Source organism: Notolepis coatsorum, assembly GCF_963971535.1.
Source record: "Notolepis coatsorum genome assembly, chromosome: 7".
Classification (NCBI taxonomy): domain Eukaryota; kingdom Metazoa; phylum Chordata; class Actinopteri; order Aulopiformes; family Paralepididae; genus Notolepis; species Notolepis coatsorum.
In genome coordinates this window covers 158,116,212-158,132,630 of record NC_140171.1, presented here as the reverse complement: position 1 = coordinate 158,132,630, position 16,419 = coordinate 158,116,212, and the positions used below count along the sequence as shown (strand labels likewise).

The 16,419-nt window shown below is 43.3% G+C and overlaps 1 protein-coding gene across 1 annotated transcript; it reads right to left on the bottom strand.

Annotated features, from left to right (window-relative positions):
* Nucleotides 1-206: 206 nt before the first annotated feature.
* On the bottom strand, nt 207-15,843 carry LOC311231822 (beta-2-glycoprotein 1-like; the record flags this gene model as incomplete). Its single annotated transcript, XM_084318444.1, has 8 exons — nt 207-304; nt 1,719-1,916; nt 8,303-8,482; nt 10,349-10,534; nt 12,142-12,218; nt 12,319-12,415; nt 13,457-13,636; nt 15,774-15,843. The coding sequence occupies 8 exons, from the start codon at nt 15,841-15,843 to the stop codon at nt 207-209; spliced, it is 1,086 nt and encodes a 361-aa protein (XP_084174570.1).
* Between the last annotated feature and the right edge of the window lie 576 nt (nt 15,844-16,419).

The window sequence follows — 16,419 nt, the reverse complement described above, 5'->3', positions numbered from 1 at the left end:
ATTTTCACACAAAACCAATGGAGCTTATTATTACATCTCAAAAGAACATTGCAAATACTAAATAGGCTCATATTGTGACAATCCTCCCCTAATAATAAGTTGACAGCACAGATACCCTTTCTGTTTTTATGACATGTTTTTATTGATTTGCCATTCATGAATCAGCTTCCCATGTCCTCTCTGTGTGACGGGGGTTTGGAGTCAGGCTAAGCAGTGGTTGTAGGGCTGGCGGTGGTCACAGCACACGCCCTGATCTCTGATGGTAGAGTTTTAGGCCTCAGGGTGTACTGCACCTTGCCTGGCTCTGATGGGAAACACACACAAGGACCAACAACACGGAGGGAATGTTCAGATGCAGCCATGGTGTACACTTTAACCCTTTCACTACCACACGACAGAAGGTTAACCCTTTACTATCACACTCCAGACGGTGTGATAGTAAAGGGTTAACCTTCTGTAGTGTGATAGGAAAGGGTTAACCTTCTGTAGTGTGGTAGTGAAAGGTTAACCGTCTGTAGTGTGATAGTAAAGGGTTAACCTTCTGTAGTTCAAGTTCAAGTTCTTTAATAGTTGTCATACAGAAGTACAGAATACTTTCATACAAAATGCTTCTTACTGTTACGCTCCAGAGACTGTGCTAGACTAGATAGTATCAAATAACATAATATAGCATGTAATTTAGAAGAAGAAAAATGAGGTCACAGTGTTCGGTATAGACATATGTACAATGTTCTGAGTTACCATATAATATACAATACTATGCAGTGTACTAATGTACAGTACTATATAGTGCAAAGCAGAAATGGGATGAGGTACAATTTTAGGTACAATTTACAGTAAGGTGTACGAGTTGTAGTGCAATCCTTCATCAATAAATATAAAGTGTGGGGAGTGGGTGCTACAGTGTGTTTGTTTAAAGTGGGTGTGTGCTATAAAGTGTGTGGAGTGGGCGCTACAGTGTGTTTGTTTAAAGTGAGTGTGTGCGTGTGGATGTGTGTGCTATGTGCGTTTGGTGGTTGTTGTTGTGTAGTGTTCGTTCATTGTTCGTTTAGCAGCCTGATGGCCTGGGGATAGAAGCTGTAGTGTGGTAGTGAAAGGTTAACCGTCTGTAGTGTGATAGTAAAGGGTAAACCTTCTGTAGTGTGGTAGTGAAAGGGTTAACCTGCTGTCGTATGGCATTGAAAGGATTAACCCTCTGTATGTCGCAGTGAAGGGGTTAACCGTTTGGTAGTGCGGCAGTGAAAGGGTTAAACATGATCAAGATTATTTACAGTGATGCATAAAAGGCGCCTTTACAGAAGTGTCCCTTGCCTTTTGAGTGTGTACCCCCCCCCCATCTCACCACCAACCCCCTTGCCATCACCTGTTTTTTTAACCCAAGCCTTAGTTTGAACATAGTATCTTAAAATTAGGACAACAAAATCTTTCCCTTTTCCCCCCTTTCTCTTTGTCGGTGCCCCTAGAGGGAGATACGGGGGCCCTTGTAGGTACACTGCTTGATTTGCTTGTACGAAAGGTCAGCTCTGTGTAGCAGAAGCTTTCAAGGTTACAATGGGTAACGACGAGGTCATCCCACAGAGCAGAACGAGATACAAGAACGAAATGTAACTAGTATGGAGTCATTTGTGTTCAAAACAGTTGGCTCTTTTCCGACCATTAAACTTCCCCTGGTGCCACAATAACATGTTCATTTATTGAATAAGTCGACAGGATCTCACCCTCAAAGCACTCTGGGATGGCGAGCACTCCATCGTTGCAGGTGCTGGCTGTGGGATAGCCACACTTATCTGCCTTGTTGAGGCAGTAAAAGACAACAGGTTCCTTGTGAAGGACTCGGTTGGGTTTCAGGTCAGCGATCCAGAGCTTCCTGGCGTTGTACAAGATACGTCCTCTTTTGATGGCAACTGTACAGGGGGCTGTGGAGGAAAATAAGCGGTGCATTCATGAAATGAACAGTGTTTTGTTTTATTTAATTGTTTTTTTGGCTATGCATTTTTTTTTTTTTTTTTTTTTTCTCCCTCTCTTGTCTCATCTTCTCATTTCTGTAGAAAATCCACCTCTCACATCACATGGCTACATTCGCTACATTCTGATATTGAATAGTGTTAGTGTGATGGGAAAATACTAGGGCTGCAAAAAAGGGAGTAGGGACCGCACTCGAGGAAAGTCGTTTTATTTTAATATGCACAATTTGTATACGCACAAAACGTTTTCAGCCATCCGGCCTTCATCAGTGTGCAATGATAGTTGTGACAAACGCACCTTAACTAGGTTGTACTTGACAACATGCAGGTGGGAACAAACAGGCTAGGTTGACATCATGATCAGTAATTAGCAGGGCTAGATTGACAGGTATTTTGACAGGTATTTTATTTAAAAAAATTTGGATAATTCTTTCCAAAAGCAAAGAGGCCTAGAAGCGTGGCACGCAGCGCATACCAGCGAGGCTAACTGCCTAAGAAACGGGCACAGAGGCTCTGAAAGAGGATTTCACCCGTCTAATGAACACACTACAGTAGACAAATATCAAGATGTATCCATCAGTGGACCAAAAATGCGGCATGATTATCCAAAATGGCCGTCCGCTGCCATTCATTTCGATGCTCTAGTCAAAACAATGGACTTCTTTGTCTTCTTGTGTCACCTTCCCCCACTGTCAGCGCCCATCTGGGATCACTTGCGGAGCAGACGCTCCTTGGCTACAACGGTGGTCAATAATTTTCGCCATCAGCGGTGACGGGTCAGTTTAGGACCAATCACAACCGGGACAGGGTCACTCGTCCGAACGGCTTGTCAAATGACGCTCGCCGGATATTTCGTGTTGTTACTCGAGAATGGAATCACGCGATAGGTTGAGTCGGGTGACGATCGAAAGGCGGCAAATTCAACTTTCCAACAATGTATTGGTTGATCGGCGAAAATGCAACCCGGAACCGCGAGTGCGTGACGGCCTGCCGTCTGATGCTTAACCCTTTCACTGCCACACGACAGAAGGTTAACCCTTGGTAGTGTGATAGTAAAGGGTTAAACGTCGGTAGTGTGATAGTAATTTCACTGTATGCTTACGCCGTGACAAATAAAACTCTTGACTTGCGTAAAGGGTTAACCTTCTGTCGTGTGGCAGTGAAAGGGTTAGCCGGCTGTCGTGCGGCAGTGAAAGGGTTAACCTTCTGTGTATTGTCACAGTGAAAGGGTTAACCGTTTCGTAGTGCGGCAGTGAAAGGGTTAAGAGGCCTCTTAAACATTTCACATTTGCCCTCGTCTGTCAGCGTCAGGCTGTCTTATTGTCTATGAACCAAACACGTCGGTTGAAAGCTAAAATGGCCATGGATTACACCCTACTAGGCCTATTACGCGTTTCAAATTTCGGGTTATAAGACCAAACAGCCACCACGTCCACTTTCGCCTCCCGGTGAACGGACCAGTCACATCTGACGGTGAAAATGATTGACCCGTTTTTGTAGCCAATAAAATTCTGGAAACGAGGATATATGACATGAGGGATATTTCTTTTTATTTTTTATCTACTTTTTCTCCTCCTTTTAATTTTTTTATATATATATTTTTTGTGATTTTTCTCCCCATCCCAATTGACCTCTCGTGCCAATTCTCCCTCCCCTCCCCTGATCGTTGCTCGCATATGCCCCCCACTGGCCGTTTGTAGTGAGGATAGAAGCCTTGCATCACTTGTCCCCTCCGGTACACGAGGAGGCAGCCTGTCACATCTTTTCACCTGCCAGCGCGGACTCTCATTTGGCGAGGAGTAATGTGTAGGAGGCTCACACTACCCCCGCCATTTCCTGTCTCTGCTGTGCAGGCGTCCCCCAACCGACCTGTAGGAGTCGCTGTTTACAACGTCCAGATTACCACCACTATCTCTGCCAATTGAGTTAGTATGACGGCCGGCCCAAGCCGGAGGCAACGCCGACAGCCGGATTCGAACCCCGGTGTCGCTTGCGTTGGTGACGAGCGCAATGTCCGCTGCGCCACCCAGCCGCCCACACGAGGGATATTTCTGAGGATATATGTCGTTAGAAAGACACGTGTAAAACACTCATCTTCTGTGGTATTGTTATCAACTCTGGAGCTGCACCAGATAAGACTTCAGGCTCTGGACCTGTTGTGTTTTACAGTGCATGTGTCTCAGCTGAACTCTTTGTGTTTTACAGTGCATGTGTCTCAACTCTAACTCTTTGTGTTTTACAGTGCATGTGTCTCAGCTGAACTCTTTGTGTTTTACAGTGCATGTGTCTCAGCTCTAACTCTTTGTGTTTTACAGTGCATGTGTCTCAGCTGAACTCTTTGTGTTTTACAGTGCATGTGTCTCAGCTCTAACTCTTTGTGTTTTACAGTGCATGTGACTCAGCTCTAACTCTTTGTGTTTACAGTGCATGTGTCTCAGCTCTAACTCTTTGTGTTTTACAGTGCATGTGTCTCAGCTCTAACTCTTTGTGTTTTACAGTGCATGTGACTCAGCTCTAACTCTTTGTGTTTACAGTGCATGTGTCTCAGCTGAACTCTTTGTGTTTTACAGTGCATGTGTCTCAGCTCTAACTCTTTGTGTTTTACAGTGCATGTGTCTCAGCTCTAACTCTTTGTGTTTTACAGTGCATGTGTCTCAGATGGAACTCTTTGTGTTTTACAGTGCATGTGTCTCAGCTGGAACTCTTTGTGTTTTACAGTGCATGTGTCTCAGCTCTAACTCTTTGTGTTTTACAGTGCATGTGTCTCAGCTCTAACTCTTTGTGTTTTACAGTGCATGTGTCTCAGCTCTAACTCTTTGTGTTTTACAGTGCATGTGTCTCAGCTCTAACTCTTTGTGTTTTACAGTGCATGTGACTCAGCTCTAACTCTTTGTGTTTACAGTGCATGTGTCTCAGCTCTAACTCTTTGTGTTTTACAGTGCATGTGACTCAGCTCTAACTCTTTGTGTTTTACAGTGCATGTGTCTCAGCTCTAACTCTTTGTGTTTTACAGTGCATGTGTCTCAGCTCTAACTCTTTGTGTTTACAGTGCACGTGACTCAGCTCTAACTCTTTGTGTTTTACAGTGCATGTGTCTCAGCTCTAACTCTTTGTGTTTTACAGTACATGTGTCTCAGCTCTAACTTTTTGTGTTTTACAGTGCATGTGTCTCAGCTCTAACTCTTTGTGTTTTACAGTGCATGTGTCTCAGCTCTAACTCTTTGTGTTTTACAGTGCATGTGTCTCAGCTCTAACTTTTTGTGTTTTACAGTGCATGTGACTCAGCTGGAACTCTTTTGACAGCATCCGTTTGCAAAATAATTCAGACGTAAGTAAAATAAACCTCTGTAACTCTATTATATTATTATATTATATTAGCACTCAGAGTGATTCTTCCTGTTGTGGAAGATAATTCAGAATGTTTCCTTTCAAAAGAGGCCATACTCCTCATGCGTGTACTGGTGGTTGTGTCTGTGTCTGGTTCTTCCAAACGCTACTGAGGCTCCTGACTGTTTGTTCAATTAATAAATTGTAAAATTGCCAATATGTCTCGTTTCTTCCTTGTTACTGATAGACTTCCATCATCCAATCCACCAAACAACACCAAACAAGAGTCAATAGCAACAGCAGAATAAGCTGTTTGAATAAGATTAGTCAAATTTTTCATGGGCGCAACCGACATTGTTCTGAAGGTCCAGATTAACACATAAAGTCCACGTTTATTATTTTGTATACCTTATATATTGTTTATGTATATAAGATATATATGTCACGTCATCTATTTACCTAACAGTATTTCATCATTCGCCTCTTTGTATATGTTCCATTCTTAACGCCGTAGGCGCGCGCGCATGCACCTGTAGACAGCGTGAGCGCATGCGCAGGGTTTTAGAACATGCCCGGGCATAGTGTGAGAGAGCAAACGTTTTGGTGCAGCAGTAAACCAGACGGCAAGCACTGTATCTAGATAGAGAGCTGGACGGCTAATTAGATACAACCATAATATGGTCGAGCCACCATTGGCAAAGCAGAGTGACTTGTTCGAGCGAAGTGAAGTAAATAGCAATCTCTGTAGATTTGCAGACGGGCAAATAAGGAAGTAATGTTGAGAGACTTCTAGCTGAACCCAGCGGCGTTCTGGATTCAACTACCTATTACGGACTACATGCGGGTTAGCCTTAGCATAAAAGGGCTAACTAGCTAGCGGCCATGCCAACAGGCGTTTGGAATATTAGCTATTAATCCTGCCATCGGGCGCTTGGAATACAGGAACCAGGTCCGTACGAGACCCCCCCTAACCAGCGACGATAGGATTATCCCACTTTGGTCTGCAGCTCTCTGGAGTAGGAACTCCAGAGAATATCGTCTCCATCCGCCATCTTGCTTCCCCCGTGCTGTTCACTCCGTCTCACTCCATTCAGAGCTCCAGCGGTCGGGTACTAGTAGTTTAGGACTATACTTACCTCGGACTTTGTTGCATTGACATTATCTTAGTAACAGGAGATCTGTGCTATATAATATGTATGTTTGCCTTTAACATTAAAGTGATTATTCAACTTTGTATCACTGTCCCCTCGCAGTTAATAGAGTGTCCGCCATTTTGTGTACATTTAATGTCTCGCTAATTAATATTTAGTAGTGGTCTAACCTATCCTTTAAATACAGTCAGGGTCGTGTAGCCCCTTAGCTACAGACATACTCAGCTGTGCTGCTCATCCCACAAATGCATGTTCCTTACAAATGGGGCACCATTTAAAAAGGTAAAAAAACAGGCTTTCCAACGGTATAAAATGTATTGCCAAGAAGTACCCGTAGTCGACTGCCAACCTCTTAGTCGAATGCAAAAAAAAAATAAAAATAAAAAAAATATTATACTTATTTATTTATTTATTTATTTATATATATATATATTTGTATCATTCTTTCCAAAAGAAAAGAGGCCTAGAAGCGTGGCTAACGCTAATGGCACGCATACCAGAGGCTAACTGCCTAAGAAAACAGGCACAGAGGCACTGAAAGAGGATTTCCCCGTCTAATGAACACACTAGACTAGACAAATATCAAGATGTATCCATCAGTGGACCAATTGCATTCTTTTGCAGAGGACAAGAAACCTTCAGTCGACTCCTTCAGAAATTAAGCACCCCACAGCCCAAATGGAATGATACAAATAATAATAATAATAATAATTAACACTATGATCGCCGGGGACGAGTTAAGACGTCATTCCTAGCCATGCTCATTCTGCCGAAGACGCCGTAACTCGTCTTTGATGTCAATATTTCAAAAATCTGTGATCGAAATCATATTTCCCCTCCGGAGCCCTGAGACACACTGCTGATCTCCTCTCAACTCTCTAGCGGTTCAAGAGCGCCATCTGGTGGCCGATCGGCAGATCGAAAACCGGAAATGAACCTTTGAACCGGAAGTGCTCATCCATATGTGGTCCGGGCACTCGCTATCGTTAGAGAGACTCCGTCTTGATACAGTGAACATCGATCGGTGCAAATAACTCGAAAAAACAACATGATTTGGACGTATATACTATTATACAACCTGGAAATGGATCGGGCATTTCTCCATCCCATAATAGAAGAAATTCTGTTCCACGCTCATCTGCCAGCGGCGTGAGGAAGCCACGGTAAGATTCAGCGTTATATTCTAACGTGTTCCATATAAACTGCTATGATGAACATATGACCCACTCTGGATGAATCATCTAACGCTGCCCACGGAATTATAAACGATCCCCCGCCCATCCGGTCATCATCAGATGATACGTAGAAACTTCTAGAATCACGTCCAGTTGAAATTTTTTATCTCGCGCCGATTGCTATCAAGCTGTATTTCATCATCAATATAATGCATTTGGAGCTATAAATCAAGTTCTGGAGAAAGCTGCAGAAAACGATAAAAACATACTTATACTTTAGACCATATTTTAGTATGAATATGTGAATGAAAAAGTTTAACGTTGCTACACCCTGAACAATACATATAGGACATTGAATGGGCCATAATAATGGCAATTTAGCAATAGAATTTAAAAAGTTATAGCCCTGCAAAGAAGGGGAACTTCTCCGAGCTGGCGAGGGATGGTAAATTATGAATTTAACCCCCGGCGATCAAAGTGTTAAAAAAAAATTATAAAAAATATATACATTTTTTACAACTGAGGTAGGTAGATAAAAAAAATGTAGACTAAAGTACAGAAAAAAGGTAGCGTTGGGTACCGGTATCGATTCACAGGTACCAGTACCGGTACCGGTTCAAATGTGAACGGTACCCAACCCTAATGACTGTGTATGATATATAGATATACAGGATATAGAACTCACCCCTACAGACGGGCTTGGTGGACCAGTTTCCTGTGTTCTGACACTGTATCTCAGCCTCCCCATCCAGCACGTAGTGATCATTGCAGGCATACTTCACCTTCTCCTTGTACCCGTGCTCCCTCATCACAGCAAAGGTTATGACGCCGTTAGGTATGCTGGGTGGGATCGAACAGCTCACCACTGGGATGGGGACGGGATTAGAGGTCAAAGGTGAAATGAGTTATATTGATGTAAGGAAAAGGGCCGCTTAACTTTTTAAAGAGGAATGTCACCCATTTTAGGAATTCACTACTGTCTACTGTTTACTGTCTTGTGTCATTCATTCTGACCATCACACACAACAAGACAAAACACAAAAAACATACTGTAGCTATGCTGTCCTGTCATGCATAACACCCCCCCACCTTTTCAACCACCCCAATACACTCACTAGTAGAACAGTCTCTCAGAACAAAACCCTGAAGGCAAAGTAACATAGTCCTTGAGGTGTGAAGGACGATCCCGATCTCACTGTGGCCTGCCTCCCACCGCCCTGGGCTGAGGCCCTGTGAGGCAGGCCGGAAGAGGCAGAGGAGGAGGATGAAGAAGTGGAATGCCAGGCAGCGGATGAACGGGTGGAGAACACACAGGCGTCGGCTGCGGCGGAGCTTGAGGCAGCCTAGCCGGCCTTGGCAGTACAAGGTGGGACCTTGAGATAGTTCCATCCGTCTCTGCTGCACCAGTTGCTGGTCGCAGTGTGGGCCTGGCTGACCCAGCAGGTAGCAGTGTGGGCCTGGCTGACCCAGCAGGTAGCAGTGTGGGCCTGGCTAACCCAGCAGGTAGCAGTGTGGGCCTGGCTGAACCAGCAGGTAGCAGTGTGGGCCTGGCTGAACCAGCAGGTAGCAGTGTGGGCCTGGCTGAACCAGCAGGTAGCAGTGTGGGCCTGGCTGACCCAGCAGGTAGCAGTGTGGGCCTGGCTGACCCAGCAAGTAGCAGTGTGGGCCTGGCTGACCCAGCAGGTAGCAGTGTGGGCCTGGCTGACCCAGCAGGTAGCAGTGTGGGCCTGGCTGACCCAGCAGGTAGCAGTGTGGGCCTGGCTGAACCAGCAGGTAGCAGTGTGGGCCTGGCTGACCCAGCAGGTAGCAGTGTGGGCCTGGCTGACCCAGCAGGTAGCAGTGTGGGCCTGGCTGAACCAGCAGGTAGCAGTGTGGGCCTGGCTGACCCAGCAGGTAGCAGTGTGGGCCTGGCTGAACCAGCAGGTAGCAGTCACTCTCCGCAGTCGGTGTGCCAGCGGGATCCGTCACGCCAGCGGGATGGCCCTAACTGATGTGACACCTGAAGGGGTCGAGACCAGAAAGACGCCATCTTATTGCATCGCTGGGGCCTACCGACCGGACCTGAACAGCAGCGCCTGTACTTCCTCAGGCAACTGAGGAAGTACAGAGTCCAACAACGCCTGCTGGTCCAATTCTACACTGCCATAATTCAAAGCATCCTCACCTCATCCATCACAGTCTGGTACGGTTCCACTGACAAACACACCAAACACAAACTCCAACGCAGCACCAAGACAGCCTCCAAAATAATTGGCTGCCCCCTCCCCTCTTTGGACTCCATCTACACCTCACGCACACAGTCACCCGCTCTGGTAAAATAGTCAACGACCCCTCTCACCCAGCACACCACTTATTCCAGCGCATGCCCTCACGTCGCTACAGGTCCATTCTAACCAGACACACACGCTTCACCAACAGCTTTTTCCCCACAGCAGTCCGAACACTGAACACCCTGGCCCGCCCCCCTTTGCACAGACGGGCAAGCATCTGTCACTGACTGACACTGTTACCGTGACTGTCCTGTATGTATTTATGTATTTATGTATTTATGTATTTATTGTGGGGATTGGGAGGTGGAAGGGGGGCGTTTGATGTTTGATGTTTGATGTCTGATGTTTCATGTTGATGTAACCAGTGCTTAACAATCGGTACCGCAAAAACAATTACCACCAACCATTGTTGTGTGGCATTAAAGTATCTTGTATCTTGTATCTGTACCGCCTCTACCTACCACGGCACACTGGTGGCTCTGTGGCATTTCCATCTGCCATGCAGTGTCCCCTCTCGTAAGTTGGTGCTTTGGGTGGGTTGCATTCATAGGTCCAACCCTGCCCATATATGGAGGTGGTGCCAGCAATCTTGTTGTCGTGGACAATTTTACCATCTCTCAGCGGTTTGGGCAGAGCACAGGTCACAGCTGCGGGGATAGAGAGTACCACAGGATGTTGTCAATGTCAACTGAAATCTGAACATTCATTTAAATGTCCACCTTGAAACAGAATTCACAGCCGTTTCATAATATGGATTGCATCGCTGGCACCATATTAACCCTTGAGTCACCTTTGTCGCAGTTCTGGTCAAAAAGCCCTTTTTTCACGTGTGTTTGTGGATAGCGTTGGCTAGATTTTATGTATATTCCAAAAAAGTAGCTCAGTATCACATCTTGGACTCACATTACAATAATCCATGTTTGTTTTTTATCACTATTAAGCGTGTGAACAACAAGTGTCACACCTTTCACCCTAGTCGCAGAACTGAACAGGTTAGAGTTAGGGTTAGGGGGTTAGGGTTAGGGTTAGAGTTAGGGTTAGGGTAACCCTAGAGTAACACTAACCCTAACCCTAACCCCAACCCCAACCCTAACCCCAACCCCAACCCTAATTTAAGAAATGGTTAAAATCCTGAAAATGAATAAATATTCGATATGTATGGTGAGGATTGAAGTTAATAATGATACTTATGAAATAGAATTGGAACAATACATGAAAAATATATGTTTTACTGAGATAACTTTCGGTCACTAGGGAGACAGGTAGTGGGTTTTTTAAAGGTTGACTCAAGGGTTAAACATCTCTGTGAAGTTAAATGAACTAGTTATTGTTTATCAAACCATGTACGAAAAGGAAAAAGTTGTTGAAGAAATGTCTAATGACTAGTACTTCATCTTAAATTGTGAGTAATGTGGGAGTCCTGGTGGTTCCCCAAATCGCCACACACTGCATATACCATGTAATTGTAAAGTCCTGGGTTCAAATCCAGCCTAAGACCTTTGTTGCATGTCATCTTCCTTCTCTCTCCCCCTGATTTGTTTTCACTCACCGTCCTACCTAATGAAGCCAAAATGCCCTAAAAAATCTCTTTAAAGACATTGGGAGTAATGTTTCCCCTCTTGAGGTAGTCCGTCCCCTGGGAGAAACTTATAAGGGGACCCTGCTGTTTTTATCATAAATCGATCAATACAGACCGTATTAATGCTAATTCTATCTCTCTTTTATCGTAAAACCATGAGGAAATGACTAAATCCAGATCACACTGCCATTGGAAAGAGGAGCTTTTTCCCTATCAATAGATGTATGATTTGGCCATAATAAGGTCACGGTCAAGTTCAAGGTCAAATATGAATTTATAATTCAAATGGATTATCATTTATTACTGTACAGATAAGAAACCATAATTCATATTCATCACAATTTACTCAAGCCTAGTAACAGACACAATATTTCTGACACTGGCAATACATACCCCCAGGTCGCTAGATGTTCCTAGATACCAAGAACATGCTAATTGACCTTGTAGAAGTGGAGCAATCTTCCATTTACTTACTTTATGTACCTTTAGGCAGAATTTCTGAAAATAGGGCTACAGCTTAACAGGTTAAAGGGAAAACTACTGTAGTTATTAAGTATTTGAACCTATATATAGAAATGAATAGAATAAAATAGAAGTACTTTATTGATCCCGATCCATGTATGCTTAACGTGCTAGTAGTGACTCTTAAAGTGATCCAGAATGATGTTCCAGTACCTTTACAGAGAGGCGGTGGATGGCTCCAAGTACCATCATGTAAACAGCTGCTTTCATTGGCTCCTTGCATAACATATCTGGAGAAGACAAGTTCAGAAACTGACAAAACAACCCATTTTCGGCTGAAGATTGGATTTACAGATTCAGCAATGTGAATGTTCTCCTTCATTCCTTTACCCTTCATCACATGTGTAGTTGAGCACAGTCTTGAAGGGCACCTCTGTCCTCCCAGGTGTTAAGGCCTGCAGAGGCGCGGGGATCGCACACATCTTAGCTATGGAAAAGAAGGTCATTGCTGTGAAGGTGTGTTGGACCCAGGTGCAGTGCAGAATGGATAGACGAGAGGCAGGTGTTGTTTCTCAAACAAAAGGCTTCTTATTTATCATTTGAGACCTAGCATATTTTTTCAAGTAATGTGAAACATGCATAAACACATTATTTCATCCAGGGCATTATTTCATTTGACATCCAGGGCATACTCTCCGACAACGGCACACAAACTAAACTGGGGGAATGCTTCGTCTCCAAAAGAGGGAAAGTAATAATGTGGATGTCTCCAAAACACCGAAACATAAACTGAGCTATATCGAGAAAAAGGGAAAAGCAAAGGGAAGACAATGCCTTCTTCAAAACATATTACAAATTGACGGCCGGCGGTGCTACTTTGAATGTAAAAAATAAAATGACATTTGGTACAGCCCTGTTACGTTCTGGTTGCTGACTGCTGTCTGGAACCACTCACCATTCTGTCATCTGTCACTTGGCTACTGTCACCTGTCTCCCCTGTCACTTAGCGCTGTCACTTAGGGTATGGTTCCTGATTGGCTGTCATGGGGGTGTGTGTGGAATGTTAGTATGTGGTGTCTATTTAATCTTCCTATCCTCTGCTTGATATCCGTCAGGTCTTCATTATAGCGTTCGGAGATAACACGGGCGGTTCCGGTTCTGGACCACCACTAAGCTCCATTATCTTATCCCCTCTTCTTCCTGCCACTCGGCATTGTATCCTAGTATTACTCTTTGTGTTCTTTACTATTCAAACGAACCTGCTTAAGAGTACACCCTCTCCGTCTCTGTGATTGCATACCACAATTGGAACTCACCTCCCTCCATCCTGACACAGCCCTAATTTCCTGTAGTTATTCTACTACCAACAACATCTAAAAGTGTCAAGTATGCTCTTTTTGTCACCAGTTTCATGACTCTAAAAGGACTCCTCGAAAGCCTGACACTCCTTTGACATGTCTGAAGTCGCCCCATGGTTGAGATTGAGAGCCACTGCTAAGGAGGATGTTTATCAAAACGGTGAACTCACAGGCACATGCCAAGTCTGCAGTGCTCCATTCTCCCGTTGCACTGCAAGCGATCTTACGAAGTGCCGTCGTCGAAGGTGTGTATCCTCGTTCACATGTGAGGGTCACTTCATCCCCAACCTCATACACACGCTTCAGGGCGGACTGGTCCATACCATCAGCCACGGGCGGAGAGCCACATACTGTGGGACAAGTGGAGGAATAAATAGAGGAGCAAAAAAAGACAATGTAAGCAACATGATTTAACCCTTTCACTGCCACACGACAGCCGGTTAACCCTTTCACTGTGACAATACATAAGGTTAGCCCTTTACTATCACACAACCGACGGCGATGCTCCATCATTAGCATCATTAGCTCCACGGATGGTTGTGTGATAGTAAAGGGTTAACCTTCTGCCGTGTGGCAGTGAAAGGGTTAATGCTGCTCCGGTGTTTTACTTCACTCACCCACGATTGGTATTGAAGGATAATGGCTGGTTTTCGTTGATTATGACAGAATAAGTACTATATAACTATAGTGCTATAAACACCTTTTAATTCTGGCAAAGTGGTGTTTAGTCTTTTAGACTAAATGTGTATTAGACACAGCTAGCAGAGCACTGTGACCTCCATTTATATTGTAAACACTGATCCTTGTATATATTATATATGTACCTTATTTTCTAGCACTCGCTTGTATTTAAATATGTTTTAGTTAAGTATTGTGTGATTTTGTGTGAAGGGTGGACTAGCAAAGTAAGATTTTCATTGTATGTCAAACTGCCTGTTTAACTGTGCACATGACCATCTTGAATCTTGAATAACGAGACAGAGAGAGTTGAACAGAGGCCTGGTGAAGACCGTTGATCCTGGAATGTTCAGGTTCAAGTCACAGATGTCTTCAATGTGAAAATAGTATACATTGATCCTAAAGTGTTTGGGTTACACATGACTGCATTTTACTTTTTTTTTTTTTTTTTTTTTTACTTTCTTTACATTTCAGTATGTTTTATGCTACACAGTAAAAATTATATATATACAGTAGTAACTAAAGGATCATATTCAGCTCCTCATCATGCAAATAAAATGACAATTGTGTACATAATTTCTTATAGGTTTTGCTGAAATAATGTGTTTATGCATGTTTCACATTACTTGAAAAAATATGCTGAGTAAATGGCAGAAGGAGATATCATTTGTTTTGATGAATTTGATTAGAATTTGATTTGATTACATTTTCACCGTTCAACACCAAAATAGCAGCCATTTTGAGATGTCCATGCTAATGGGATTTTGGGGGATCTTTGCTGGTCTGTTGTACTACTTAGGGAAAAGCTGCGTCAGTCTTGCTAGCAGCTCTAGAGGATTCTAAATGCTTTACATTGTGGGATACATGATCGATGTAACACAATAGTGATTCTACCTATATACCCAATTCATGAATGCTTTTGCATTTACTGTTCTTGGCTGTTCTAAACAAGTGCTGTGTTGTATGTCACCAGCAACAGTTTGTTTTTAATGAACAGAATACTAACTCAGTAGTTTGCATGAATCTTCTATAGATGGAAAACAAGTCAATAAAGTGCAAAAACAGCAATGACCGCTTATCCCCAATTGATTTAATTAATATACAGACATTTGGATTGACACTCAATCCCCCATTCACACATCATGTACACTGTCAAAAAGAAGACTGTAAACAAACTGTAAATGTCTGTCAGCAATGGTTGCCAAATACTTACTGTCAAATGACAGTAAAATCAAATACATTTACAGATTACAACCTTTATTTAAAGGTAAATATTTTGATAAAAGGTAATTTACTGTATTTGTTATGGTATTTACACTTAAAGTAGAAAAACAAAAGTAATCTGTAAAATAATACAGTGAATTTCCTGTGATTTTATACATTTGTTTAGAGTGTATAGGCCCATACTACTTGTAACTTCACCCCACAATGAAAGACTAATGAACAGTTGCAAGTTTGCAGATTTGCTCACAGATTTATTCACACAAAAGCTCAGCTCAAATTTCTTTTGAAATGTAGTGGAGTAAAAGTATAAAGTTCTCTAAAACAGAAACTCCAGTAAAGCAAGAGTTGAAATGATACTTACTGTAAGTACAGGTGAGTAAACATCTTTAATTTATTTCCACCTCTGCACAAAGTACCAACAGACAAACAAAGGGTTGGTGAATTCACCCCAAAAAGAAGAAAGCCTTCAACGTAACAACCACCAGACAGTGTTGTGATATGTTAACCACATTGGCTGTCAGATAACACAACATTATTTAATTCTACATTGATTCTAATAGAATATATATCAAAACTCCTTGTTACCTTTCTTGGATGTCACAGTTGTGTATAAGGCAACTTGGCAGAGAAGGAGCAAAGCCAGAGTTGGAGCCATGTTTCCTGCAGTGAGATCTCCAGAGTGTCCCTTTATGCCTCTGTGGAGTGAGATCTCCAGAGTGTCCCTTTATGCCTCTGTGGAGTGAGATCTCTGTGGAGTGAGATCTCCAGAGTGTCCCTTTATGCCTCTGTGGAGTGAGATCTCTGTGGAGTGAGATCTCCAGAGTGTCCCTTTATGCCTCTGTGGATACTGTGATGGTTTGCTCCAATCAGGTGATAGAATCAGGTCTGATTCATTGGGCCCAAAGGTCCTCACTCGTGCATATTTGCTTTGAGTTAAAGGATAACTTTAATTTAGTACATTGGATACACACAGATACAGTACAGTACAGACAGAGATGGGATGAACCCCAATGTCAACACTTGCAGACTCCAAAGCTCATTAAAAGGGGGGTGTCACCCATTTTAAGAATTCACATAGGCCTATCTTCTTCCTGTACACCAGGACAGTTCAGTGAACCCCCTCTTGTATACAGTAGCTAAAGATCAGAGAGTGAACGCACCTGGATGTAACATCTGGGGCCATAAAATCAGGGCCGGTTCTAGGTTTTTGGGGGCCCTATGCAAAATGTTG